The sequence below is a fragment of the Acomys russatus genome, chromosome 17 (assembly GCF_903995435.1).
Source record: "Acomys russatus chromosome 17, mAcoRus1.1, whole genome shotgun sequence".
NCBI lineage: Eukaryota > Metazoa > Chordata > Mammalia > Rodentia > Muridae > Acomys > Acomys russatus.
In genome coordinates, this window is record NC_067153.1 from 51,356,157 (window position 1) to 51,383,658 (window position 27,502).

General features: G+C 44.1%; 1 protein-coding gene across 1 annotated transcript in view; it reads left to right on the forward strand.

The window, feature by feature from the left end:
• The window catches only part of Mov10l1 (Mov10 like RISC complex RNA helicase 1), a 66,530-nt gene that overhangs the window by 1,010 nt on the left and 38,018 nt on the right, over nucleotides 1–27,502 (forward strand). The window contains exons 3-12 of the mRNA XM_051159375.1: nucleotides 2,925–3,087; nucleotides 6,437–6,549; nucleotides 7,552–7,736; nucleotides 11,195–11,335; nucleotides 11,844–12,070; nucleotides 12,471–12,594; nucleotides 15,352–15,546; nucleotides 19,748–19,862; nucleotides 25,493–25,670; nucleotides 25,915–25,985. Coding sequence (XP_051015332.1) covers nucleotides 2,925–3,087; nucleotides 6,437–6,549; nucleotides 7,552–7,736; nucleotides 11,195–11,335; nucleotides 11,844–12,070; nucleotides 12,471–12,594; nucleotides 15,352–15,546; nucleotides 19,748–19,862; nucleotides 25,493–25,670; nucleotides 25,915–25,985 — 1,512 coding nt within the window. The remainder of the gene's footprint in view (nucleotides 1–2,924; nucleotides 3,088–6,436; nucleotides 6,550–7,551; nucleotides 7,737–11,194; nucleotides 11,336–11,843; nucleotides 12,071–12,470; nucleotides 12,595–15,351; nucleotides 15,547–19,747; nucleotides 19,863–25,492; nucleotides 25,671–25,914; nucleotides 25,986–27,502) is intronic.

Genomic DNA, 27,502 nt, shown 5'->3' on the forward strand with positions numbered 1-27,502 from the left:
CCTATAGATTTATGCTGTGGCATATACTCCTTAATAGTTTTTGAAAAAATTACTCTCTAGTGCTTTTAAACATTGTTGAAAATTATAAGGATTAGCCAAGTGTAGTCACACGGGCCTTTAATCCTAGCACTTGGGAAACAGACAGGCACAGCTCTGTGACTTCAGACCTATCTGGTCTACATAGTCACAGTGAGACCTTGTCTCAAAAAAAAAAAAAAAAAAAAAAAAAAAAAAAAAAAAAAGTATAAAGGCTCTACTCTGTTATTTACTTAGCAAAGATGATTAGTAACTTCTATTCAGCACTTTTCATATAAAAATAGTTCTTTGGTACTATAAGCTCATAGAGGTAGAATTGACAGATTAAAGGATACATGAACTAAAATGATTTAAGTGAGTAGTTATTAACATTGTATGAGCTTGTTTACCTGGGTGGATGTTAGCGTCTATATTCTGAACCTCATGATAGCCCTGCAGGAACTCTCAACCACTGAGTTATTGATGCAGCTCTCACAAGTTTCATTTTTTGTTTGTTTGTTTGTTTTTGTTTTGTTTTTTTGGTTTTTTGAGACAGGGATTCTCTGTATAGTCTTGGCTGTCCTAGACTCATTTTGTAGACCAGGCTGGCCTTGAACTCACAGAGATCCACGTGCCTCTGCCTCTGCTTCTTGAGTCCTCGGATTAAAGGCGCATGCCACGACACCCGGCACAAGTTTCATTTTATATAGTTACATGTCTTAAGTTTTTCCCATTTCAGTCTGTCTCCTTGACTGTTGATTCCTAAATATTCTTTTTTTTATTTTTTGGTTTTTAGAGACAGGGTTTGTCTATGTAGCCTTGGCTGTCCTGGACTTGCTTTGTAGACCAGGCTGGCCTTGAACTCACAGAGATTCACTTGCCACTGCCTCCCAAGTGCTAGCATTAAAGGTGTGTGCCACCACACCAGGCTAAGTATTTTTGTTTTTTTAAATAGAATCTTACTATATAGCTGTCCCAATGTCAGAATTAAGCTATGTACCACCATGCCCAGCTTCTTTTTGAAGCTTAATTTCTTTTGTTTGTATGTATGTGTTCTTTTTGCAAGCACACAGAAACAAAACAAATTGTCTAATATCTTGTCAGATTCAATAATTAGCTTTAGCCATTTGAGGGCTTTTTTAGAATGTAAAATATTTAGGAACTTACACACAGGATCAAACCATTTGTGAACAAAGATAATTTCAATCCTTTTCTAGTTTGGATGCCTTCAGTTCTTTTCTTACCTATTGTTTTGGGGAGAACTCTCGGTACAGTGTTGAATGGAAGTGAGGAGACTGGCCCCTTGCCTGTTTCCTGATTGCAGAGGAAAGCTTTTCATCTTTCAACACTGGATTGATGTTAGCCATGGGTTTTTAATTTATAGTCTTCACTATGCTGGAAAAGATTCCTTTTTATTCCTACTTTGTTGTTTGTATTGTGAAGTATTGTTAGAATATTGTGGAGGGAGGGTTGTTTTTGGTTTTTGTTTTTGTTTTTGAGACAGAGTTTCTCTGTGTGTCTCTGGCTGTCCTGGAACTTGCTGTGCCCACCAGGCTAACTTCACAAAGATCCACCTGCCTCTGCCACTTGAATGCTGGCATAAAAGACGTGAGCCACCTTACCTGTCTTGGAAGATTTTAATATAAAATCACTGTGGCATCTGTTCATTTCATAGCGACAATTTCTGTAAAGACATTAGAATTTTTTGGTGCTTTTAAAAAATTTATGTGTATAGTGCTTTGCCTGCACGTATGTCTGTGTACCTCATGTGTGCAGTGCATGAAAAGGCCGGAAGAAGGCATCAGATTCCCTGGAACTAGAGTTAGAGATGGTTATTAGTTGCTGTGTAGATCTTGAGAATTGAACCTGGCTCCTCTGAAAGAACAGTAAGTGCTCTTAACTGCTGAGCTATCTCTACAGCCCCAACATATTTTTATACAATATGTATACAGTATTTTATACATATGCCATATGCGTTCGCCTTATTAGACGCCATCCTTTCTTTCCTATCCCAGAAGGTCTTAATTTAATCAAGTGATTTTTATGCATCAGTGGAAATATTCACATGGCTTTTCTTCATCCTATCAAGGTGATAGATTAACTGAAGTTGAAATTCTTAACCACTTGTACATTCTGGGTTAAACCCTCTTTGTCCGCGGGATCATCAGCTGTTACATTCCATTTGCTGACATTGTCTTGAATATTTCACATTTATTCAGAAGAGATTGCTATACAGCCCTATCTCCAAACATATGCCAGTAAGATTCTGCCTCCCCTAGTGCTAGAAGTACAGGTGAGGCTTTAAGAGTGGTTGGCTTGTGATTGCTCCTGAGTGGGACTCTTGCCCTTTTAAGGACAAGCCTTAGAGCCCCTTACAGATAGATACCTTCAGGAGCTGGAGAGATGGCTCAGCAGTTGCTCTTGTACAGGACCCTGTTGCCCCTGTTTGGGTCCCAGCACCCACATCAGCTGGCTTACAACTACCTGTTACCCCACTCCAGTGGGTCAGATACTGTCTTTTGGCTTCCATGGACAGGTGTGCATGTGCACGCATCTGTGTACACACACATGCGTACACACACACACATACACAAATAAAAAATAAAAAAATACTTTTTTTCTTTGAGACAAGAGTATCACTATGTAGGCCTGCTTGATCTGGAACTCACTACATAGATCAGGCTGGCCTCTAATAGAGACCACCTGCTTCTGCATCCTGAGTGCTCTGTGACTCTTGTGGTTTAAATCCCTTCAGAAGGCACTTTCTGTGAATCAGAAAGCAAATCTTCACCTTTGAACCTGCCATGCCTGGTCTTGAACTTCCCAACTCAAGATGGGGGTGTTGTCTATAATTTGTTTTTCTTATTCTCTTTTAATAACAATGTAAAGATCATTCATTTGTCTTACAGGTAGAAGCTGTCTCTGATAAATGGGAAGATGAAAACAAAGCCTCCTGCAAAGGGTTGTCAGACTCCAGACCCAGAATGCTGATTGGCTGTGTGACGTCCATGTTGGAAGGTGCTGGCTACATCAGCCAGACCACATACTTCTCTCTGGAGTGTGTATGTGAAGGTAGCTAGATAGAGATTTGTTTCATATTTAAAATTGTTTTCTGTCTCTGAAGTAAGTTTTATGAATTAAGTTTGAGTTATTGAAAGAGTCATGTTTGGGAATGGCTACCAGGTGTTGGCCTCACACAGGGATTCTTAAGTTTGGGTGGACTTTGGATGGTGGGAGGTCACCGTCTAAATACTTGTTTTGCATTTGTCTGTCAAATACATTGACTGATCACTTAAGTTGCTAATATAAAAATAATGCGTTGGTCTAACTCGGTGGTTCACAACCTTTCTAATGCTGCAACCCTTTAATACAGTTCCTTATGTTGTAGTGACCACCAACCATGAAATTATTTCCACTGCTACTTCATAACTGTAATTTTGCTACTATTATGAATTGAAATGTAAAAAATTTGGGAGCCAGAGGTTTGCCAAAGGAATCATGACCCACAGGATTGAGGACCACTGGAAAATGTGCTTTTCTTTTTGTGTGTTGAGACAGGGTTTCACATTGTAGGCCAGGCTGGAACTTGCAGTGATCTTCCTGCCTCAGTCTCCTGAGTGCTTGGTCTGACCACAGGCCTGAACCACTGCACCTGGCTTGAAACGGCTCTTCCTAGGACACTTGACATGTGTTAAAGTGAGGCTTGGGTCACCTTGCATATATCCAAGTTCTCTTTCTAGCCAAACTAAAATTTTACTTTTACACCTAAAGAAATAATTTGCTATATCATTCACTAAGTTTAATTTGATATATGTTTACTGTACACCTGTCGTCTAGTGAACACTCTGCTAGTCATTGGAGACTAAAACAGTGACAATCTGTTTTTCCTCCAGGCAAAAAGCTATATACACTTCAGACAGGAAGGGAGTTGGAAATGTTACCATGGAAGTGGCTTTGGGGCTGGACACCACTAGGCTGCATGTCAAAAGATACATATCAGCTGCCCTGTGGCCTGGGTACCAGGAAGCTTGTGATGCTAGTCTGACTGGTGACCTCTGGTGCCCACAATGAAATGAACAGGTAGCTGCTGGGATTTTGAGCCTGATTTTTCAGAGGAAGCCTGAGTTCTAGTAGAAGGCTGCCTGTGACTGTCTAGACCCCTCAGCCATGCCAGCTGGCAGCCATTCCCAGGGCAGCCTTGAGTGTCTCCAGATCGAAACGGCAGAAGGTGTTTGGCACTGCAACTATTGACCATGTTGCGGCAATCTTTCTGGAATAAGCACTCTGCCACCAGTGGTGGTGACAGAAAAGAGATGCCACCAGTGGACAAACCAGGATAATTCCTGAAAGGCCTTAACATCTGGTACAGTTATATACTCTAAAACCACAAGGGGGGGCAAGATTTACTGAAGTGTTTGTGGCAGTCAGCAAGTTGTTAAGGGCACTGACTGATAGTTTTAGCTATTTCTCCAGGTTATTCTGTTCCAAGCAGCAATTGAACTCTTGCTTAGAAATGGGCAGTAAAAGTAATGCTTAAGTAAATCACTAAATAAACAATAAATTGGCTTTTCTAGCTTATTCTACTTCATTAGTGCTACAAAAGGTTTACCTGTGGAGTAAGGGTGAGCTTACAGATTTCCTAATACAGAAAAATTAAAGGGAGGCAAAGGTTCTTCCATGTGGTGAGAGTTGTGCTCAGAGATGTGAAATTTTCTATTACTATGATTATAAAGCCCAATGACCACAGCAAAAGAACATTCTTGAGAGAAAATTCAATGTGAAAGACACTGCCAAAGGGCCCCTGAGTAGGATCCCAAAATATGGCACCCCAATAGTGAGCAGTAGATGATGGGGCTCTACCTGATCCAGGAGTCTAGTGCCAGATGCAGCCCCGGGAGCTTCACCCTGGCTCGGATTCCTCTTTGTTAATTACAGCGGTCACTTGAGTTGTTCTCATCTCTGATACTGTGAGGTCTGTTTGTTGTTGTTTTAAGGCCTGTACCAAGGCTGGTCAGGTTGCTCAGTGGGTAAAGGTGCTTTTATGCAACCCTGGCAACCTAAGTATGAGCCCTAGAACTCTTGTAAAGATCAGAGGAGAGAACAGACTCTACATAGGTGTCCTCTGACCGCCACACATGTGCCACAGAATGCAGAACCTACACACACACACACACGCATGCACACACACACGCATGCACATGCACACATGCATACATGCACCCACATGCCCAGTTACAATCTCTGCGTTCACAGTGGGATCAAATATCCTGCAACAAGTAATAATAATAAATTTTTTAAAAGTTAAACCTTGCACCAACATCTTCTCCTTCTATCCCTGCCTTCCAGTCCCTACAAAATTAAACTACTTTTGATCAGTATTTTGATCACCAATGCTTTGGATGCTGCTTTTCATAAACACACAGAGCCATAAGCAGAATTATATTAAAGATTATTTCAGAAAATTGGTCCTAATTTCAAAATAAAGTTAATGTAATGTATGTTATTTATGTGAGTGCATGTGGAGGGCATAGGTTAGATAGGTATCAAGTGCCCTCCTCAGTTGCTGCCCACCTTTTATTTATTTGAGACAGTACAGCCCAAACTTGCCGTTCGGCTAGCATGGCTGGCCAGTGAGATGCAGGGATCTGGCTGTCTCCACTCCTCTAGCACCGCAGTTAGACATATGCACAACCACATGGTGTTTTATGTGGATTCTGGGATTTTAACTCAGGTCCTCATGTTTGTGGTGTCTCCCCAGCCCCAGTTCTCTAGGGTTTTATTCTAGTTTGGATTTTTTGAGACAGGATCTCACTATGTAGCTTGGAACTCTCTGTATAGACCAGGCTGGCCTTGAACTCACAGAGATATACCTGCCTCTGCTTCCTGAGTGCTGGGATTTAAGGTGTGCACCATGATACCTGGTTAAAAGTATTTTTTGACATGGCAAAATATAGAAAATAGATTTAATGGGGGGTGGGGTCTGAGATGACAGGCCCTACTTGACAGTAACCGTACTGGGTTCCTTCCCTTCTCTTAGGGCAGCAGTTTTCAACCTATAGGGGTCACATAGGAGATATCTACATTACTATTAATCAACAATAGCAAAATTATAGTTATGAAGTAGCAGTGAAATAGTTTTATGGTTGGGATCACCACAGCACGAGGAGCTGTATTAAAGTGTCGTAGCACTAGGAAGGGCGAGCACCACTGACTTAGTGGCTGGAGGACGGTTAGTGCCTGAAACTCTGCTCTGCTCAGCTGTGTGAGAACAAGCATGGATTGCTTCAGGGTGAGGTGGTTACGTGAGCTGGACCATGACAGAGAAGAGGGAAGGTGGGCCAGAGATTACTTCAGTCTGCCATAACCCCAGAGTGCACTACACATTTGACTGTTACTGAAGTTTTCTCTTTGGCCATTTTAGGTTTCCACCCATGCAAGGGAGATTGGGTAGAGGCTGAGTACTGGATCAGGCCTGGGACATGGAGCAGCGAGGCGATCTCAGTGAAGCCACTGAGGTACAAGCGTGTGGATAAGGTAATGCGCTGATGAGTGGCTCCTGCATTTCATCAAGGGAGGTGGGGCTGGAGTGATGGCTCAGTGAAGAAGAATGCTGGTTGTTCTTCTGGAGGACCTAGGTTTGATTCCTAGCGCCCACATGGTGCCTTACAACTGTCTGTAAATCCAATTCTAGGTGATCCAATACCTCTTCTGGTGTCCAAGGGCCTTGTATGCACATAGTGCCAAGACATTCAGGCAAAGCCCCCGTACACAAAAGTAAATAAGTTTTTAAAAAGAAGTAGAGGCAACATCGCTCCTGCATCACTGTGGTCTGGCTTACAGTGGTCCCTGGGTGTGTTAAAGGTGCTCTAGGACAGAGCATATGCCTGACAAACTGAGGCCCTTGAGCTTCCTAGTCAGCAGGTGATTTAGGGAAGGACGTGGAGTGCAGAAGCACTGAGTTGGCACTGCCGTCAGGTGGGTGCATGAGGCTGAGGGTTAGAGCGGAACTGACCAAACAAATGCTTCTGAGAACAGGCTTGGTGTTGAGAGGACAGAAAAAAGGGGCAAGGGAGCAAGCCAGCTGTCATTCAGGACTCTCCATTTTTAAACCTCTCAATTGTAAAAGGACACCCCCAGGATATCCCCCCCAGCCGCCTGTCTCTGGGTCTTTTGAAGTGGCCCCAAGGAGCCAGAATAATTACACCTTTCCTACCAAATGGAATTTTATGAATTTTCTCTGGAAACAGAAGGGAATATGCTTTCTCTTATCTGAGCTCAGGTAGATTGGCTTTCTGGAGAGGAATTAACTCAAAATGTTTGTCCAGAAAAATCCCACAGTGGGGAAAAACGTCAGCTAACACCATCAACCTCTTATTCAGCCCGAACACTCCCAGGCTTCTGTGTGTCCATGTTGTACTGGACCTTACTAGCTTTCCAGGGCCAGACTGGATTAGTGAGACTCAGAAAGGCAAGGGTTGAGGACTGTGCCCCTTGTCCATAGACACTTTGAAGCGATATGCAGCTGTGCACTTGCAGGTCTGCATTTCCAGCTTGTGTGGGAGGAATGGGGTGATCGAGGACAGCATCTTCTTCAGCCTGGACTCCCTGAAGCTTCCAGAAGGGTACATACCGAGGAGACACGACATTGTCAACGCTGTGGTGGTGGAGAGCAGCCAGTCATGCTACATCTGGAGAGCGCTGTGCATGACCCCTGTGAAGAGGTGGTACCCAAACGGTTCTTCTTTGGAAATAAAAGGGCCAATTTTAAGTATACTTTGAGAAGCTGTAGTCAAGTGCTGTCTAACATTTCAGTCATTCTTGGGTTGTATATATGATGCTGGTCCATATGATCATATCACCAGGCTGACAAGATGGCTCAGCAGTTAAAAGTGCTTATTGCCAAGGCTAACAGCCTGAGTTCAGTCACTAGATCTGTTGAAGTAAGAAAGAACTGACTACCACAAGCTGTCCTCTGACTTCCAGTGAGCTCAAGCATGTACACACCACACACACACACACACACACACACACACACACACACACACACACACGAGAGAGAGAGAGAGAGAGAGAGAGAGAGAGAGAGAGATATGAATGAATAAGGAAAAGATGGGTTTAAGTTTTTCCTCAAAGATTGTATCGTGTAGAGCCACTGTGGCCTGACTAGGTCTTTGCAAGTATACTGTGATACTAGCATAAGGATGGAATCACCTGACACCCCATTTCTCAGAACATTCCAGGCCGTGCATTTACTGGTCAAGAAGACACTTCTGTCTTTGTAGTTGAGTGAAAGTAGAACTCCAAGGGTTCTATTTTTGTTTTATAGAAACAAACTAGCTAGAATCTATAGCTCTGGATGCGTAAACCAGGCTGGCCTCAAACCCAGAGATCCGCCTCCCACCACCTCCCTTCAGGTATGACACTACCACACTTGGCCCCAAAAGTTCCTTAACCTTACTTTTTTGGCAGTGGTGGTCTCCATTCACTTTCTCTTGCTGATAACACAATACCATAGTGTAGGTAAGGTACAAGAGAGAGAGGCATCTTTTGGCTCACTGCTGGGGTCCACGGTTAAGGGCTATATCTAATGATGGCTCTCATCCCAGTACTAGGGCTTGTTGCCAGGGCCTTGTGCATGCTGGGGAAAATCTGCTCTGCCACTGCTCTACCTACAGATCTAGAATTGGCCTTCTGGCCAGCAGAATCGTGAGGTAGCACAGAGCAGCACATGTTATCCACATAGATAGCAGACCCATTGAGATAACCATTTCTCTTCTGGACATACGGGTTTAATTTATTCACCAGGGCAGGGTCCTACTCAGCCCTCAAAAGGGCTGACTGGTCCCACCTCTTTGTTGCTTTGTTTTACTTGGGAAAGGATAGCATCCAACCTTGTCAGAGTAGAGATTAAATAAATTTCAGCATGAGTTTTCTAGGAGACAAATGATATTCTTATCGTAGTGATTCTCATAATTTTGTTCAGTCTTTTTCTATTCTCTCCTATGTTTATTTGATGGAGTCTCATCTTAAGGCAGCCTTAAACTTGATGTCCTTGAATTTTGATAGTCTTGCCTTTTTCTCATAAAACCTGGAGTCGGGGCATACACCATCCTGCCTTGTTTGTGTGGTGCTAAGGATTGAACCCAGATCTTTGTGCATGCTAAGTCAGCACTCTACCTACTGAGCTACATCTCTAGCCCAACTTTTAGATGAAGTTTTTCTTGTCTTTTTGTTTGTTTATTTAGACAGTGTCTCACTATATAGCCCTGTTTGACCTGGAACTTCCTATATAGATCAAGCTGGCATTGAACTCAGAAAGATCTGCTTGCCTTTGCTTCTCAGCTTCTGGGGCTAAAAGTGTGCACCAGCATGTCCAACATCATTTGTGTTTTCTTTTGTATCTGTTGTCCATATACATGGGGAGAGTTGGCTCAGTAATTAAGAGCACTTGTTTTTACAGAATACCCAGCTTCAGTTCTCAGCCCCCTCATTGCAGATGACACGTAGCTGTAACTCCAGTCCCAGGAAGTCTGATGTCCTCCTCTGACCGCCTTGAGCACCTGGCCCACATGCACTGCACATACAGCCATGTAGGCGGTATGGCCCTCAGTCTGTACTGTGTATGGCAGCCATACCTCTGCCCACTGGACTTCCTTCTCTTCTGTTGCTCTTAGCAAGTACCACTGGTGGGCTCCTTAGATGGCTCTCACTATTCACTGTCCTGTCTTCTCAATAAAATACCAGTTCCATGTGAAAAAGTGCATTTTCTCCTGTCCTGCCACACATCAGCACAGTGTCTGGATGAGTCAGATCTGCCCCATATAAGCTGATGGGCAGCAGTTGCATAATGGAGTGTGCAAGGCAGACTGATGTTGACATTCCTTCTTCCTGCTGGAAGACACTTGTCCTTGGCCACTTGGTCCAGTTCTCTTATCCATAAGGAGCAAAACATGGCTCTCACTTCTCTCAGCATGTTCTGCCACCTCTGCAGAGCCATGGAGTCCAGAATAAGGCAGCTTGGTTTACTGACTGGGGCCCCACCTTCATGTCTTGATGGCCCCGGCTCTGTGTGCCTATGACTTAACCTCTTCATACTGGGCTATTCTTCCCTGTGGGGTTGGGGTTAGTGCCCCCACGTATGACCAGTGGGTTGGAGTCCATGGATGCCATGGCTACTTGAAGGGCATACCTCCTTCATTCCACATGCTACCCCGATTCTTCTCCTAAGCCATACAGCTTGTCGTCATCGTCGTGGTGTTCTGTTTAGTTTTGTTTTTTCAGGAAGGCCTTTGCATATAGCTAGCAATCCTCCTGTCTCAGCTTCCTGAGAACTACAATTCTTGTTGTACCACCATGTCCAGCCACCATGGGTTCTTGGACGTTCTATCTTGACCATGGAGTGGAAGCTGCCAGGGCACTGCTAAGTTTAATGCTTGGACACAGAACATGTGGATGTAAAGGAGCCGAGAACTCCTTTTTGAGAGAAAACATTTATTTTTCTGAAGAGTGAAACTTCCCATTGAGTTGTTTTCCTGTATAGTCAGTTATTGCTTATAATGGATATATGTTCTGAAAATGTGCCATCCATCAGGCAGCTTAGTGATTGATTGTGCAGATGCTGTAGAGTGCAGGTATATAAGCCTATTGCCACAGGATGCAAGAGGCTATTGTAACACGGTGTTAGTTGTACATCTGGACAATTGCAAGTGTAGAAAAGGTACAGTGAAATACATAAGCAGTGGGCATTTTTCATTTCCATCTTATTCTTACAGGATCAGTGTTAAGCATGAAGTCCATTGTAAAGGAAATGTAGTCATGTAGCCGTCAACTGTACTTTAAAAATTCCAAACACAAGTTTGGGGCAGATCTCTGAATGCAAGAGCCTATGTGTGCCGCCTTCCCTCCTTCCAACCATCCATCCCTTGTAGTCTGGGAGGCAATGGAGAACAGAAATCTGAGCAGTGAAACCCCTGAGGGAGTAGGTCAGATGCCACCTATTTGGCTCCTTTAATCTTTGTGACATGGCTTGAGAAACTGTGGGACTTGAAGGCTCCCTGACTGACCTCTTTGTCATGTTATTAGGCAGTCAGTCCTGCAGGGTGGTGGGAGGAAGATGAGAAGAGGCAACAGTGCTGCAGGGAGGCCTCAGCACCTTGACACTGTTTGGTGTTTTCTTCAGGGATGCCACTACTGGTGAGGCCCCTCAGGAGCCCTATGGAGCCTTCTTACTGAAAAACAAAGGGAATGTTGAAGTTACAAGAATGACCAATTTTGGAACATTGAAGGAAGGAGAAAGCAAAACAATGGTGATCTGGATAGAGTAAGTGTGCCCTGGGGCTTCAGGTAAAGGGGGACAAGTGGCTTTAAACTATGACTTAAGATGGTCTGTAGAAACAATTGTATATTGCCTATTTATTTTCCCTCTGAAAGTCTATAAAGTATTTCACCCCTTAGGTTGGTGAGTTGTCTCAGTTGGTAAAGGTACTTCTGTTGGAGGCCAGAAACCTCAGTTCGGTCCCCCAACCCCACATAAAGGTGGAAGCAAAAAACTGATTACCTTTATTTACTTTCCAGCCTCTATAAACACACACTAAGGCACGTGCCCACACACATTTTGCAAGGGAATTGCTGCAGGTTTAAGGCTGGTCTGTTTAACAAGACTATCCCACACTCTCCACAAATGTTCCCTAAAATGTCCTTCACACCGAACATTGCACAGATGTTTGCAGGCGCCCTCCACAACACTGAATTGTGTGGTTTTGGTTGACTGTAGTGTCTTAGCTTTGGAAGTCCTAATGCAGTATGTGGTTTTCCTTGTTTTTTTCCAGGAATAAAGGAGAAATCTCTCAGGACCTTGTCAGTTGTAGACTGGCCGGCTGGGATAAAGTGCAGCAGTTTAGATTTGAGGCACAGAGCAGAGGCCAGTCCTGTGCAGGGGAGGTTGCTGTTTCTTTTCTGGAGAATGAAAATGTTAATTCATTGAATCGTCACAGAGAAGACAGCGCTGATGAGACACCAGAGAGCAGCCTGGTGAACCACACAGAAATCTCTCCAGGTAGATTGTGCAGCTGCTTCCCCATCAGGCCCAGGAACTGAGCTGCCTTGTGTCCTGAGTTACTGAGTCTGCCCTAAGCCTGGCAACACTTACGCCTAAACCTTTTTGAATTTGGGTCCTTTGGCTCCTGTAGTGTTGGAGCTAGGAGAGGGCAGAAACAGCTTGACACAGACCAGCATGTGCTTAGGAGATATGAGCATTCCTCAACTAGGGAGATTTCTGGGGCCAGAGCCCTTTCTCCAGTCCTGACTGGTCTTGTAGGCACATCCCGCCCCCACTTCCATGCTCTATTAACTGCCTCCAAATTTTGATTTTTGTGTGTGTGTGAGCATTCATTTCCAACATTGTTAGGAATAAGTTACCTTCCTCACAAACTGTTGGTGTAAATGTCATTCCCCAGATGGCTGTGCTTGTGAAGAAGAAAGTAGAGAAAAAGGAAACACACCAGAGAAGGAGGAGCCTGAGCCTGGGGGGCTCATACTTCCAGGAGAGAAAACTTCCATCATGGTCACGTGTGATGCCAAGTATGTGCTTGTTTCTTTCATGGATAGCTGGATTCTTATAGTGTAAAACGGTCATGCCTTTCTCTGATGGAACCAAATCACAAAGACAAGCATTGGTCTGGAAAATGTCCCCCTTCGATGGGATCCACTCTCATCACAGCAGACCACCTGACTCCATCTTTACAAAGAAAGTACTGTTCATGACCCATTTAGATGTGAACTCCCTCCCTGCTCTTGAGCCTTTCTCATGGTAGCCATCTTGAGTTCATTTTCACTGTGTCCTGGTGTCCCTAAGATCTCAGCCCATCTATACTCCTCTTCTCATCCTCTGGGCATCTTCTCAAGATACTACAGGCAACAGAGAAGTCAAGGGGAAAAAAGGGGTACAGCCCAGACTGGGAAGTCCTGCCTCCATTCTGTCATGGTTGGTTGTAACCTGGTAGCAGTCCCCCGCCTCTTACTCAACTCCTTTTTCTGTTCTCTCGCCTCATGTTCCCTACTAAAGTTGTGACTTCTCAAAAGCATGCAGTCACCAGGGTTGACATTGGGTCCAGGCTTCCTTTAAATCTTTTTGAAGATGTAAATCTGACTACCTTGCTTCAAATCCATCAGATCATAGATGACCTTTAACCAAATACAAGTTCTTCAGTCACCCATAGAAAATGCAGGCAGCTTAGCTGGGGTTTTAACCATGAATTAATGAGAAAAATAAAAGCAGAGGTTACTATGCACAGCAGCACCTGTGTTAGAGTCACCATTGGAAAAAGCAATCAAGTAAAAACAATACCATTTTAGTCATAGGAGAAGTCTTATTTGAACTTGATGATGTTGAAAATATTTTCCGTTAAATTTCAGAATTATAGATTGGACTATTTAAGCACCTGAATTTATCTTGATGTATTAGTTATTTTGCTTGTTGCCATGATAAAATACCCCTAACAACAGCAACAACAATTGAAGGAATAAAGGGTTTATTTTGGCTCCCAGTTTGAAGTTTCAATCTAGCAGGGCATGATGGCACTCATCTTTAATCCCAGCACTCAGGGATATAGAGGCAGGTGTCTGAATTTGAGGCCAGACAGTTCTACATAGTGAGTTCTACAGAGTGATACATGCGGGGGTAGTGGGGTTGGGGGGGCTCTCAAACAAAACAAAGCAAGGAAGTATAGTCTCATGGCAGAGAAGTCACAGCAGCAGGAGCTTGAGACGGCCAAATCCTGAATGTGCTGTTCTGATTGAACACTTCTCAGCTAAGCAAATAAGTCCATTGTCTTTAAATTCTATTTTATTCAAGTTCTCAGAATATAGGCAGAATGAAGTCAGATTCATAGCCAAAATATCACACAGATGACCTCTAGCCCAGATCCTCCACTCTGAAATCTCAGAGCCTCCAATGTCCATATTTTTCTCCGCATTTTTGTCTTCTATTCTACTTGAATGACCCGGTAAACCCACTTCCAGCATGCTAGGGATTTCCTAGCCTTAAGTACAAACCTCTTTCACATTTCAGCCACAAAAATTTCTAAAGGCCTAAGACCCACATAATCAGATTGACCACAGCATTGGCCCGCTTCTCAGTATTAGATACTTTTCCTGTTGATATGATTTAAAAAAACAAAAACACCAATGAGGCCTCCCCTTCTCTGAGAAGGAAGGAGGGGTGTGGGGGTGGGACTGGCAGGATGGAAGGGGCTGGGATCAGGCTGTAAAGTGATTAAGTAAATTAGATAAATAAATATCCCAATGAAAGCAATTAAAGGGAGCTATGGTTTATTTTGCTTTCCAGTCTAAGGTCACAGTTTACTGTGGCAGAAATACCATTGCATGTACAGTCAAAGCAGAGAGCAATGATGCCTGCTCTCAGCTTGCTTCTCCTTTTTATGTGGTTCAGACTCCCATTTCAGGAAATGGAGGCACACAATCTGCAGGCTTCCTACCTCAGTTTACCTAATTAAGAAGAGCACGCATTTTTCCATTGAGTAGATTTGGCTTCTTTGTCAAAAATCAAGTGACCATATGTGTGTGGATTCATTTCTGGGTATTCGATTCGATTCCATTGATCAACCAGCCTATTGCTGTGCCAGTACCATACTGTTTTAATTACGGTCGCTCTATAATACAGCTTGAGATCGGGTATGGAAAGTCCTCCAGAGGATCTTTTATTGTATAGGATTATTTTTGCTATTCTGGGTTTTTTGTTTTTTCATATGAAGTTGAGAATTGATCTTTCGATGTCTTTAAAATATTTTGTAGGTATTTTGATAGGGATTGCATTGAATCTGTAAATTGCTTTTTGTAAGATGGGGTGGGGAGGCCTGGTGGCACTCAAAGAAAGAATAAGCAGGCTACCAAGATGAGAACTTGATAGCCTATGACCACATAGTGGGGTAGGAGGTCCCCCTCGGTCATAGGCCTTGGGGAGGGGAATAGGGTGAAAGCAGGAGGGAGGGAGGAATGGGAGGATACAAGTGATGGGATAACAATTGAGTTGTAATCTGAATAAATTAATAAAATTTAAAAACAAAAGGAATAGCACCCACAGGCATGCCCAGAGGCCTGTCCCCCTGCTGGTGACAGATCTTACCACACTGCAATTGGAACTCCCCATCACACTTGGGAAATACTACATTTCTTGTTTTATAAAGTAAACTTTTCCATGAAAAACATTTCAGCCTGTCTGTTACTTACAGCTTTGCCATGTCCTTGAATATTGAAAGGGGAATCAGATTGGACCTGCTTTATTCATAACTGAGGCTGCGTTTCTGTTTCTTTTTGAAGAAACCCTGGCCGCTGCAAGGAACTTCTTCTGCTATGTTTTTCCAACTTTCTCATCGGACGACATCTGGAAGTGAATGTTGTCAGCCGTGAGGAGGCACTGATAGCTGTGCGTGAGCCATTTTCTTGGAAAAAGCCTAAAAGCTCCCAAACGTTAGTGTCTGCAAAGACTACAGTTGTTGTGACCACACAGAAAAGGTACCATGAGATAAGTGTGTGACTTTCTGTCTTTTCTTTTTATATGTTCTGGAAAGGCAGGCATGTCCTGGCAGGCATCAGTCATGTCACCTCCCCTGCCTTCCCCCACCCCCATCCCTGTTCATTGCCTCCTCCTCCCCCCCACCCCACCTCACAAGGACGTAACAAGGGCAAGGCAAGGATGCATTTCCATGGAACTTGTAAGGGCAGAGTGTGTCTGCTACCATCACTGTCTGTGCAAACAGGCCCCATGCACCCCTCAGCTCTGCTTTTCCTTGGCAGATCTTGGGGCCATTTTGAAACCAGAGTGGATTGGCTCTTGGCTTCTGCCATCCACTCCTGGGTAGGACTGGCTTTGATGTCCTACCACTGTACCATCAGCAGTGGATCTGTGCCTTGCTGGCTCATTGCAAAGTAGCTAGTTTTGGGCCCCAGGAAGCTGTTTGAAGATCTGGTACCATTCAGTAACGACCTCTGACTTGAGCATAGAAGGCTTGTGGGCGACCCATTCCTGCCCGAATTAGGCCCCAGGTTCCTTCTGCTCTTGTCTGCAATTAAAAAGCATAAAACTTCTGAGAAACGTATTTTATTCCAAGTTCGGCTCCCAAAAATGTGACCTATGTATGTGGGGGTGTTAACTGGCTGTGTTCTGGGGACTGGAGATACTGTTGCATCATTGTCACTACTGAGGGTTTGAGTTCAGGTGCTGCCCACAGCCCATCAGGGCACGACTGTTATTTTCTAATACTGGAAAATTCTGGATTTCAGATGATGTTAACCCAGTAACAGTCTAAGACAAAGGATGGTGGACTTCTTCTACACTGTAGACTGAAAGTAGAATGTACTAGCAGATAGTGTTATGGGAGTGCTGAGCTGTCGTTGGCCATTGTTTGGAAGGCAGCTGTGGACGCCATGCTTCTGTAGACCACTGTTTGACTCACAGCACTGCGACCAAGGAGCTGTGTGGCCTGGGGAAAGTTTCTTGACCTCTCTATACCTTAACTTCATTTGTAAGATAGTCTCTACCTCATGTGGTTTGAGGAGTAAATGCTATAGAGCACATACAATGCAGTTTCCTGGCACAGAGCAGTCAGTAAGCGTGATGGTTCTTGCCCGCTTTCAGGGGCATGCGTGCCTAGGAGTGAGATGTTACCACATCTGCAGACACCTATTAGACATTTTTGTTGATCTTTTTTTTTTTTTTTTTTTTTTTTTTTTTAAGACAAGGTTTCTCTGTGTACTGCTGGCTGTCCTGGAACTTGCTCTGTAGACCAGGCTGGCCTCAAAACTCACAGAGATCTGGCTGCCTCTGCCTCCCAAGTGCTGGGATTAAAGGTGTACACCACCTCTGCCCGGCTGATTCTAGATTTTAATTCCTTGTCAATTGGTGAAATTTTGCAGGCTGGCCCTTTACTATAGTTGTTTGTTTGTTTTGTTTTACTGTATAAAAGCATTTTAATTCTGTATAACTCTGCCAAGCATTGCTACTATTTACTGAGCTATTTAGTCTGAGCCTTGTCAGTGATTCTATCATGAAATGCAGATTCAGAGTTGTGGGTCTTTGATGCAGTTTGAAATGACTTTAGCGAACTGGAGGTAGAGACCTAGTGCATTCTTTTGCATATATCCATTTACATGATTAGTTGGGGGCTGTTGTGTCATTTCTCTGCTGTTTTTTACACCATTGAAAATGAAATGGTTGTAGCTGTGTGAGTTGTTTTTGAATTCTTCTTTCTATTCCATTGTTGTATATGAGCAGAACTCTATTGTGCTTGGTTTTTTTTGGTTTGGTTTGGTTTTTGGTTTTTTTGAGACAGGGTTTCTCTGTGTAGCCTTGGCTGTCCTGGACTCACTTTGTAGACCAGGCTGGCCTCAAACCCACATCAATCCGCTTGCCTCTGCCTCCCGAGTGCTGGGACTAAAGGCGTGTGCCACCACGCCTGGCATTGTTGTGTGAGACAGGGTCTTACTGTGTGACTGGCTAGCCTGAAACTCAGAGAGCTGCCTGTGTGTAGGTGTGTTGGCTGTCTTGGTCCCTCTGGATCTCATTAATTGTTGCAATTAGTTGGTTTGCAATTCCTTCATTAGCTTCATTACTTCATTAGCATTTACTAGGTGCCCTTCTTTCCAAATGTCCATTTTTACAAGTACCATACAAGTGCAGAGATGAAGACAGCCCTGAGTGTGAGTTAAGCAGGGCTAGTCCTGTAGTTGACTGCAAAGTTTCCACTAGGAAACACAGTGAAACTACCTGCTGAGTTCTGAGTTAAAGGAACCCACTATACAGGAAGTGGCAATGAAGTTAGGTTGGGAGTACACCTCTGCTCCCTCCATACAGCACAGACTGCATCAGAGGCTGAAGTGGACCTGGGGATGGGATGCCTGTCCTGTCCTCATTATCTCTCCTCACGTCTCCCCGTGTTGTCTGTCATTCCTGTTACTCTGCTCTTTGCCTTAATGGATGCAGAGTTGCTGTGAATTTGAATGCAGCTAACTAGATAGAGGCATAAGCTTGGGGGTGTGAACCTAAGTTTCTCCAGAGAAACACAGTGAAGAACCAACACATGAGATGAAGCAGGTTCCACCGAGGGCAGCTTTTATCAAGTATGCCCTTATTGGCGATGGGGCAATGTTGTTTCTAGTACTCACACCTTCACTAAAAGTGCAGTTCTAAAAGTTTAGATACTCAGGAAGTTAAAACTGTCTTTACACTCCCTGATTTGAGCAGGCTCCTGGGACTTTTCAGTCTTGTTCCCCTACAGCTTGCACAGCTCTGTCCAGCTCTGTTGCAGAGACAAGAGTGCCAAGCCAGAGCTTGTGTGGAGACAGGGTCCTGAACCCAGAGTGGCCTAGTTTGGTTCTCACGTCAGGTGTTTCTGTGAACAAAAGAGCTCTAGCCTTTGTGAGACAGGGCAGGCTATCTGAAGAGAAATGTCTCATATGAGCATCTCTAACCTAAAACCTGAAGTCTAAAAACTTCTGTTGACATGACTGACAAACTTCCGATCCTGTTGCATCTCGAAAACCTGCGGCTGTAAAATCTATATAAATATTCCAGAGTGAGGAAGAAATATGGGCTAGCAGTATAGCTCAGTGATAGAGTGTCTAGCAAGCATGAGTCCCTGGGTTCAGTCTCAGGACTGGAAAAAAACACAGAAAATCTGAAACATTTCTGGACCCATACATTACAGATACGAGATACTCATAAGCATATCAGATGTCTAGATTAAGAATTACTTTGACCCAGGGGTCCCGCTCAAACTAAGGTACCAGCCAAGGACAATACAGGCGGTAAACTTTAAACCCCTCCCCAGATCTAGCCAATGGTCAGAACATTCTCCACACTTGAGTGGAGAGTGGGATATGACTTTCTCACGTACTCTGGTGCCTCACATTTGACCATGTCCCCTGGAGGGGGAGACCTGGTGGCACTCAGAGGAAGGACAGCAGGTTACCAAGAAGAGACTTGATACCCTATGAGCATATACAGGGGGAGGAAGTCCCCCTCAGGAACAGTCATAGGGGAGGGGAATAAGGGGAAAATGGGAGGGAGGGAAGAATGGGAGGATAAAAGGGATGGGGTAACCATTGAGATGTAACAAGACTAAATTAATAAAAAAAAAAAAAAAAGAATTACTTTGAGGGGCTGGAGATATGGCTCAGAGGTTAAGAGCACTGCCTGCTCTTCCAAAGGTCCTGTGTTCAATTCCCAGCAACCACATAGTGGCTCACAGCCATCTATAATGGGATCTGGTCCCCTCTTCTGGCATGCAGGCGTACATTCAGGGAAAACACTATATACTTAATAAATAATAAATCTTTTTTAAAAAGAATTACTTTGTGTTCAGTAAGTACTTAAGATGCACCGTGAAAACTGAGTTCAGTCTCCAGAACCCATATAATCAGGCAAGTCACAATGGTGCATCATGTTGTAATCCCACCACTGGGGAGGGAGAGACAGGCAGGTCCTGGGATTTGTGGGCCAGCCAGCCTGGCCTATTCAGAAATCCCTAAGCCAGAGAGACTGCTTAAAAAAAAAAAAAAAAAAAAAGGTTGCGGCACCTGAGATACAACACCTCTGGTCTCCACGCGTGTATATGCATACCACACACACGTGTGCACACACACACACCTATGGACACATACAGATGCTTATACACATACAGTATAATTGCTTTGATTTAACTTTGTTTCTTTTAAGGAACTCGAGGCGACAACTTCCAAGTTTTCTTCCACAGTATCCAATACCAGATAGACTAAAAAAGTGTGTGGAACAGAAAATTGACATCCTGACTTTCCAGCCACTTCTTGCAGAGGTAGGAGAACATCTGAAGGCTGTGGGGTGTTACTCACCAGTACAGCTCCATTCACAGCCAGGGTGAGTCTTGGGATTCAGATTGCCTGTCAGGTTTCTACCAAAGGCAACTAGGAATTTCAGGATGACAAGAGAGAGTCACCTTCACGCATCACCTGGTGTTCAGGGTGGGAATGGGAGATTGAAGCCAGCCTTCTACTGTGTCAGGGCCAGGAAGCTTTCCACACTGACTTACATATAGAGTCCCAGCACTGGTGGTAGGTGGAGAAACATAGAAAATCAGAGTCTCTGGGAAGACTTAACTAAGCACTGACTCTCAGAAAGGGCCTGCCCTTCTGAACTCAGCACAAGGCACACGCACAACTGTGGAGTCAGAGGTCCTTTAGCTTAGCTCTTAGCTGGAAGTGCCACAGTCATCCCCTCAGCATTCCCTTGTGCTCTGCATTGCCCCTTAGCATAAGTAGATCTGTGACCTTTACTGAAATTTCCTTCACAAAAATACCAGGGGAGCAAGCAGACAAAGAGTAGTATACTGCTTCCTTAAAGAAGGCAGAAAGCCACTTGTTTGAGTTATGAGGCTGCAAAGAAGTCTAAAAAACAAAGGTTCAAGGTCTGACATTGGATGTTTGCCCTATCCCAGGAAGTATTTGTTATGCAGTTTTCTAATTGTTTGAGGAGCATCCGGATACGTGAGAATGTGTGGACTAGAGACAAGGATGAAGTCTATACAAGCAGGACTTGAGCTTTTCAGAGGGCATCTTGGGAAGCTAAGCATTTGTGGCAGCAAGCAGTTCGTTCCCTGTGAGGAGCCCTCAGAGGGTAATGCCTGAAGCTTCGAGCAAAGCTGAGACTATAATGGAAGGTTTAAGACTATTACATGTTATAAATGACAAGTGTTTCTACTATATAAATTAAAAAGTTTTCTGGTCGATCTGGGGAGATGGCTCAGAGCTTAAGAGCACTGACTGCTCTTCCAGAGGTCGTGAGTTCAATTCCCAGCAACTACATTAATGTGATCTGAAGGCCTGAAGGTGTACATGCAGGCAGAACACTGTATATAATAATAATCATAATCATAATAATATCTAAAAATATTAAAAAAATAAAGTTTTCTGTTCTTAAGAAACAATGGTTTGGGCTGGGTGTGGTGGTGCAAGCCTTTAGTCCGAGCACTCGGGAGGCAGAGGCAGGCAGATTGCTGTGAGTTCAAGGCCAGCCTACTCTACAAAGTGAGTCTAAGATGGCCAAGGCTACACAGGCAAACCCTGTTTCGAAAACAAATTAAAAAAAGAAAAGAAAAATAATGGTTTTATTATGGGAAGCAAAGACATTTTTCTACCATCATTTCTTAGTACGTGTGTGTAAAATTATAAGTATATGGGCTTTTCTACATCCACCTTAGCTCCCAAATAATAACACAGAGACCTATTATATTTCTTAATAACCATCAAGCACCATAGCTGGACAGATACTCATCTATTCTATCCCCTCTATTGTTGATGCTAATTTTAAAACTATTTTATTTGGGGTATTTACTGCCTCTACCTCCCTTCTCTACTCTATTCCCTTCTGACACCCCCAACACTAGGTATGAGAGAAAGGTTAGTGGAGAAAGGGGGTGTTAACCTCTTCTCTTGGCTGTTTAGGGATGATTGAACAGACTCAGTCCTCCGAGCGAGCTTTGGAGCCTTTTCTCCCCTCCAAGCCACCACCTTCTGTCTCTGTCTCTCTGTCTCTTTCTGTGTCTGTCTGTCTGTCTTTCTCTCTCTCTCTCTCTTTGCCCTGCCCCTCCTCTCTCCTCTTTAGCATGAGGCAGGCCATTAACAGCTGGCAAAGACCACGCCCTGCACGAGGCAATTATCAGTGCAGGCAAACTAAAGCCCAAACTAAAACCCTACACTTGGGATTAAAACAAAAACATGTTTACATAATGTAATTGAGTTTTTAAAGAAACCAAAGCTACCATTACACATGCTGGCTAGGCTCCTTCGCAGCCAAGTACTGTGTTACCTGACACTTAGTTTCACCCTGGCTGCTCCTGCTCCTTCTTTGTTCTCATGGCGACCCCCACCCCCCATCCCACCCCCACCCCGGTAACCTCCTCCTGTCAGTCACTCATGGTGACCTCCTCCTTCACCTGAGACCTTCCTCCTGGGATTGCAAGTCCTGCTTCAACTCTCCTGCCCAGCTGTAGGTCGTTCAGCTCTTTATTAACCAACCAGACGTGCTGGAGAACAATTTTTACACAACGTGGAGACAGGAGATTCTTCACTAATAATGACAGTGCCCACGTCCAGACTGCAACCAGAACTTTGGGCACAGAAATCAGCATCTGAATACACAGTGCACAAGACCATCCCCTCAACATCTCATTTGTGGTTTTTTATTGTTGTTTTTGTTTGGGTTTTTTATTTTGTTTTTGTTTTTTGTTTTTAGGGTTGTGGTGGTGGTGGTGGTGGTGGTGGTGGTGGTGGGTTTTCGAGACAAATTTTGTCTGTAATCCTGGCTGTCCTGGAACTCACTTTGTAGATCAGGCTGGCCTTGAACTCAGAAATCTGCCTGCCTATGCTTGCCAAGTGCTGAGATTAAAGATGTGTACCATCATGCCTGGCCAAATGTATTTGGTTTGAAAACTTGCTGTTTTAGTTTATGACTTTATTTCATTTGAAATTTTTTTTAAAAAGAGGGCTGGTGTCTTAATTAGAGTTTTATTGCTACAAAGAAACACCTAAAAGCAAGTTCTGGAGTAAAGGCTTATACTTCTAGATCATAGTCCATCATTGGAGGAAGTCAGGACAGGAACTCAAGCAAGGCTGGAACCTGAAGGCAGGATCTGACGCAGAGACTATAGAGGGATGTTGCTTCCTGGCTTGCTTCCCACGGCTTGCTCAGCCTGCTTTCTGATAGAACCCACCATGGGCTGAGCCCTCCCCCATTGATCACTAATTGAGAAAATGCCTTACAGCTGGATCTCATGGAAGCATTTCCTCAACTGAGGCTCTCTCCTCTCTGATGACTTGTGTCAAATCGACACACAAAACCAGCCAGTACACCTGGGAAGATGGCTTGGAAAGTAAAGCATTTGCCATGCAACTATGAGGACCTGAGTTCATTTTTCCATCACGCAATTTAAAACACAGATGTGGCATGTACAGCCACAGGGTTGGGGTGGAGATGGGCATTCCAGGGCTCCCTAGCCAGTCAGTCTAGCCAAAATGGAGAGCTGCAGGTTTAGAGATTAAAGAGCCTGAGGAGATGCCTCTGCAGTTACTATCCCTTGCTTCTGTTGCAGAGGGCGGATCCCAGCATCACATCTGAGTCATAACCTTTTGTAACACCAGTTGTAGTAGGGGCCCTTATGCCCTCTGCTGGGCACTGCATGAATGTGGTGTACTTGCATACATGCAGGCAAGCAAGCATTTATACACATAAAAATAATAAAATAAGGTAGGAAAGTGACTGAGGAAGACATTCTGACATCAGTCTCTGGATGCTATGTGTACCCAACACAAATGCACCTTACATGTACACATATGCGTGTACACACAGACAGTGGATTTTGACTGGATGTTAGAAATTTCTGCTTCTGAAGTGGCTAAAACATACTTCAGATTTTAGTGTGTGTGTGCAAAACTTTCTCAGTACTGATGGTATACATTCACAATGCTTGCTGTCATAGTTAGCTTCAGATGTTAACATGATGGAATCCATAGCCACTTGGGAAGAGGGAACGCCAATTGAAGAATTGCCTCCATCATATTGGTTTGTAGGTATACCTGTGGGGCGTTTTTCTTTCTTTTTGTTAACTTTTCTATTTAATGTGTATGAGTGTTGTGTTTGTATATGTCTGTGCGTCTTTTGTGTGTAGTGTCTGTGGAAGCCAGAAGAGTGTGTTGGCTCTCTGGGGTTAGAGACTGGTGTGAGCTGCTATGTGGGTGCTGAAAACTGAATCCTGGTCCCCTGGAAGAGCAGCCAGTGCCCTTACCCTCTGAACCATCGCTCCAGATCATGAGGCACTTTCTTAACTGTTAATTGGTATAGGAGGAGGGCACAATATACAGTCCCATCAGGTAGGCCTGATCTGTGTAAGAAAGGTAGCTGAGGAGGCTAGTAAACATTATTCCTCTGCTGGCTTCTACTTAACACTCTCACCCTGAGTTTGTTTACTTAACTAGTTTTCATAGCAAGAACTTCTAGAAATAAGTAGAAGTGGTGAGAATGCACATCTTTGTTTTGTTCCTGATCTTAGTGGAGTAGTCTTCAGTTTTTCATCACTGAATATGACTTATAAAGCTCCACCTTTATCATATTGAGAAAGCTTTCCCCCGCGCTGAGGTGGATCTTTTTAATGATAGGATGCTGAATATGGTCAGATTTTTAAAAACTAGATGTTCATGTGCTTTCCTCCCTATGTACTGTTAAGTGGTTTGCTATATTTGCTCGTTTTCATAGGTTTGACCTGTACCCACATCCTAAGAATAAGACGCCCCCTGGCCATATGTATAATCCTTTTAATGAACCGCAGCATTGTTTGCTAGCAGTTTGTGACTGTCCTTGTATAAATATCCATAAGAAATACTTGTCCATATTGAGGGGTGTATGGTTGGGTAAGTTCTATTTGGTTGATTCTGAGATGGAATCTTGCTGTGTTGTCTGGGATAGCCTCAAACTCCTGAGCTGAAATGATCCTCTCTTGAGGTACCACTCTTTCTTTTTCTCTCCTGCCCTTTTCTCTGCCCTGTCCCTTTCTCTCCTTTCCTCTCCCTTCACCTCTCCTTTCTCTTTTTCTTCCTCTTTGCTTTTGTTTTCTTCCTCCTCATTCCCTTACATCACTGTGTCACTGTGCAGCCAGGATAGCCTTAACCTTGTAATCCTCCTGCCTCCATTTCCTGAGTGCTGGGATGATAGGTGTGTGCCACATGCTTTCTCATTCCCTATAATGTCCTTTTCTGGCTTTGATATCAGAGTCATGATGGCCTCTTATTCTAAATCATGAAGTATCCTCTTGGGTTTAGGGAAGAGTCTGAAGAGGATTTCAGCCATTTCTTTAAATGTTCTGTAGAATTTTCTCATGAAACCACTAGGCCCTGGGAGTTCCTTTGTTGAAAGAGCTTTTGGTTTCTGATTCAGTCTCCTAAGTACTTAATGCTGTTCTGACTGTCTTGTTTCTTTGTGATGAAGTCTTGGTAGCTTTTCTGTTTCTAGGAACTTACCATTTTATCTAGATATTTTTACAATTACTTCAGATGGAAGGGAAGCTGTTCCTTCACACTGTATCTAGGCCAGGGGATATCCTGCCCTCTTCCACAAACGTCTATGGAAGTTACACTGCACTTTTTAGAATAAGCTCAAAGAACTGACAAAAAGATTAGGGACAACAGCGTTACCTGAAAGCCCAGACTATGGCAGTGAATAGAGGTTTTTTTGGCCAATGAAGAGCAAGAGCCCTGTCTGTGGTCCTGCATAAGCCCAAGGCGGGAGGGTGGGGGGTGGGGGGTGGGTATGTGGCCCGGTTCATAAGCTCTGACCCTGAGTCATCTTGTCTAAATATAAGCAGTGTAGCAATCTGCTCCCTAGACAGATATGGGATATGCTGTTCTGCCTTCAAAGACTGGATGGTTATTTTTTCAGCTTTTGAACATGTCCAACTACAAAGAGAAGTTGTCCACTCTGCTGTGGCTGGAAGAGATCCATGCAGAGATAGAGCTGAAGGAGTACAACATGAGTGGCGTCGTCCTGAAGAGGAAGGGGGACCTGCTGGTTCTGGAGGTGCCAGGGCTGGCTGAGAGCCGGCCTTCCCTCTACGCAGGTGTGCTCTCACTGAGGCCAGATAGTTTTAAGTGGCTACATACTTGAATTGCATCATTTCTGTCCTTTGAAGTAACATTTACTTGAATGGAAATTATCTAGCATGTATGTTACACCCTTTATTACACAGCAACAAATACCAGAAATGTTGTTTTTTTATTATATTTCATTAAGACTTGATTTCACAGTGAAATGGGAAATTTATGATTTTATGTTTGACACATGGTAATGTGTTTTTTACCTAGGTGACAAACTGATTTTAAAATCTCAAGAATACAATGGACATGTCATTGAATATATCGGCTATGTCATGGAGGTGAGAGAACAGTCCTCAAAGATTAAAGGTCAGATTGACCCATCTACCTTCAGGGAGAGAACTCCAGTGGCTTCATCTGTATTGTGGAGAATTTAAAGACACAGTGAATCTTTGAGCAATCTTTGTTGTGTATAATTTTCAACTACATAAAGCTACTTGTAAGCCATGTTTGCATTTACTCAGCTTTAGAAAGTGGGCATGTTCTAAAGAGCTAGCAGGTGGGAGCCTCAGGAGGAGGGACACACTAAGTATGGTGCTGCGGCCCTTCAGGAGGACGCTCTGTATTTTATAACTTCAGGCGCTCACTCAGTACACACTTCAGTCTCAGCATGGCTTCCCTTGGTTCTGCCATCGGTTTTCTGGCCAGAACATGGGGTAGGATACTCAAGCTGATACGGAAGGCTTCAGAGAGGCCCAGATGATGTCGCTGGTGGAGAAGCCACATCTGAAACAGGTAGTTCCCGTGCTGAAGTCAAGTTTCCTGTCTTTCAACCAGCAGGTTTAGGCCAGTGTAGCCTCCTGGCCCTGGAGAGTCACGCCCTATTAGGAGAGTCGGTTTGGAAGGGTTAGAGGAGAGGAGACTCAGGAGAGCCCTTGTTGAGAGCGGTCACTTCCAGCTGGCCACCTCACAGGGTCCTCCCACCAAGTGTGAGCTGGATGTCTTAATTCAGTTTCTGTTAGGATAAAACACCATGACCAAAAGCAGCTTGAGGAAGAAAGGGTCTCTTTGACTTAGAGTTTACAGTTTATCATCAGGGGAAACCAGAGCATGAACTCAAAGCTGGGATCTAGAGGCAGGAAGTGAAACAAAAGCCAGGAGGAACGCTGCTTATTAGCTTGTTTCTCAGGGCTTGCTCAGCCTAATTTATCACCCGGTGACCTATTCAGATGCAGCACGTAAAGTGGGCTGGGCCCTCCCAGACCAATCATCAATCAAGAAAATATCCCACTGCTTTGCCTATGAGGTGTTTTCTCAATTGAGGTTTCCTCTTCTCAAATGACTAGCTTGTGTCAGATTGACATAAAAGTCACTAGGACTCTAGGGAGCACAAAGTCCCACTTGCAAGCTTCCCAGGAGCCCCCTTGCCTTTACTTCTGAATACTCTGTTACTCTTTAAAGTTGTTCTGGTGTTTCTAAGTTGCCTTGTGCTTGCTTACACATCTTTCCTTTTTAAAAATCTCATTTACAGATTTTTCAGCTAAAAGATCAAGTTGGTCTGCAGGATCCTAAGCGGGTGAGGGTCGTGGCCCTCACTCTCAGTAGCTTGGCGTTAGTGTGCTTAGTGACCATTAGGTTATTCATTCCTTTTCAGTTTTTGTAGTCACTGGGTAGCTCAGCTGTCCTGACACAGGGCTGTGGCAGCAGCATCTGAGGGTGACAGGACTCAGGCTAGAGTTTGTCCCTCCCAGTGTTTGCCTGTACATCACCCCCTGCCCACAGACTCGGGGGTCCACAGTCTCACTGCAGCTTCTGACCTTGCAGTGTCAGGCCTGGGCTTCGGGAAGCCACAGCCTCA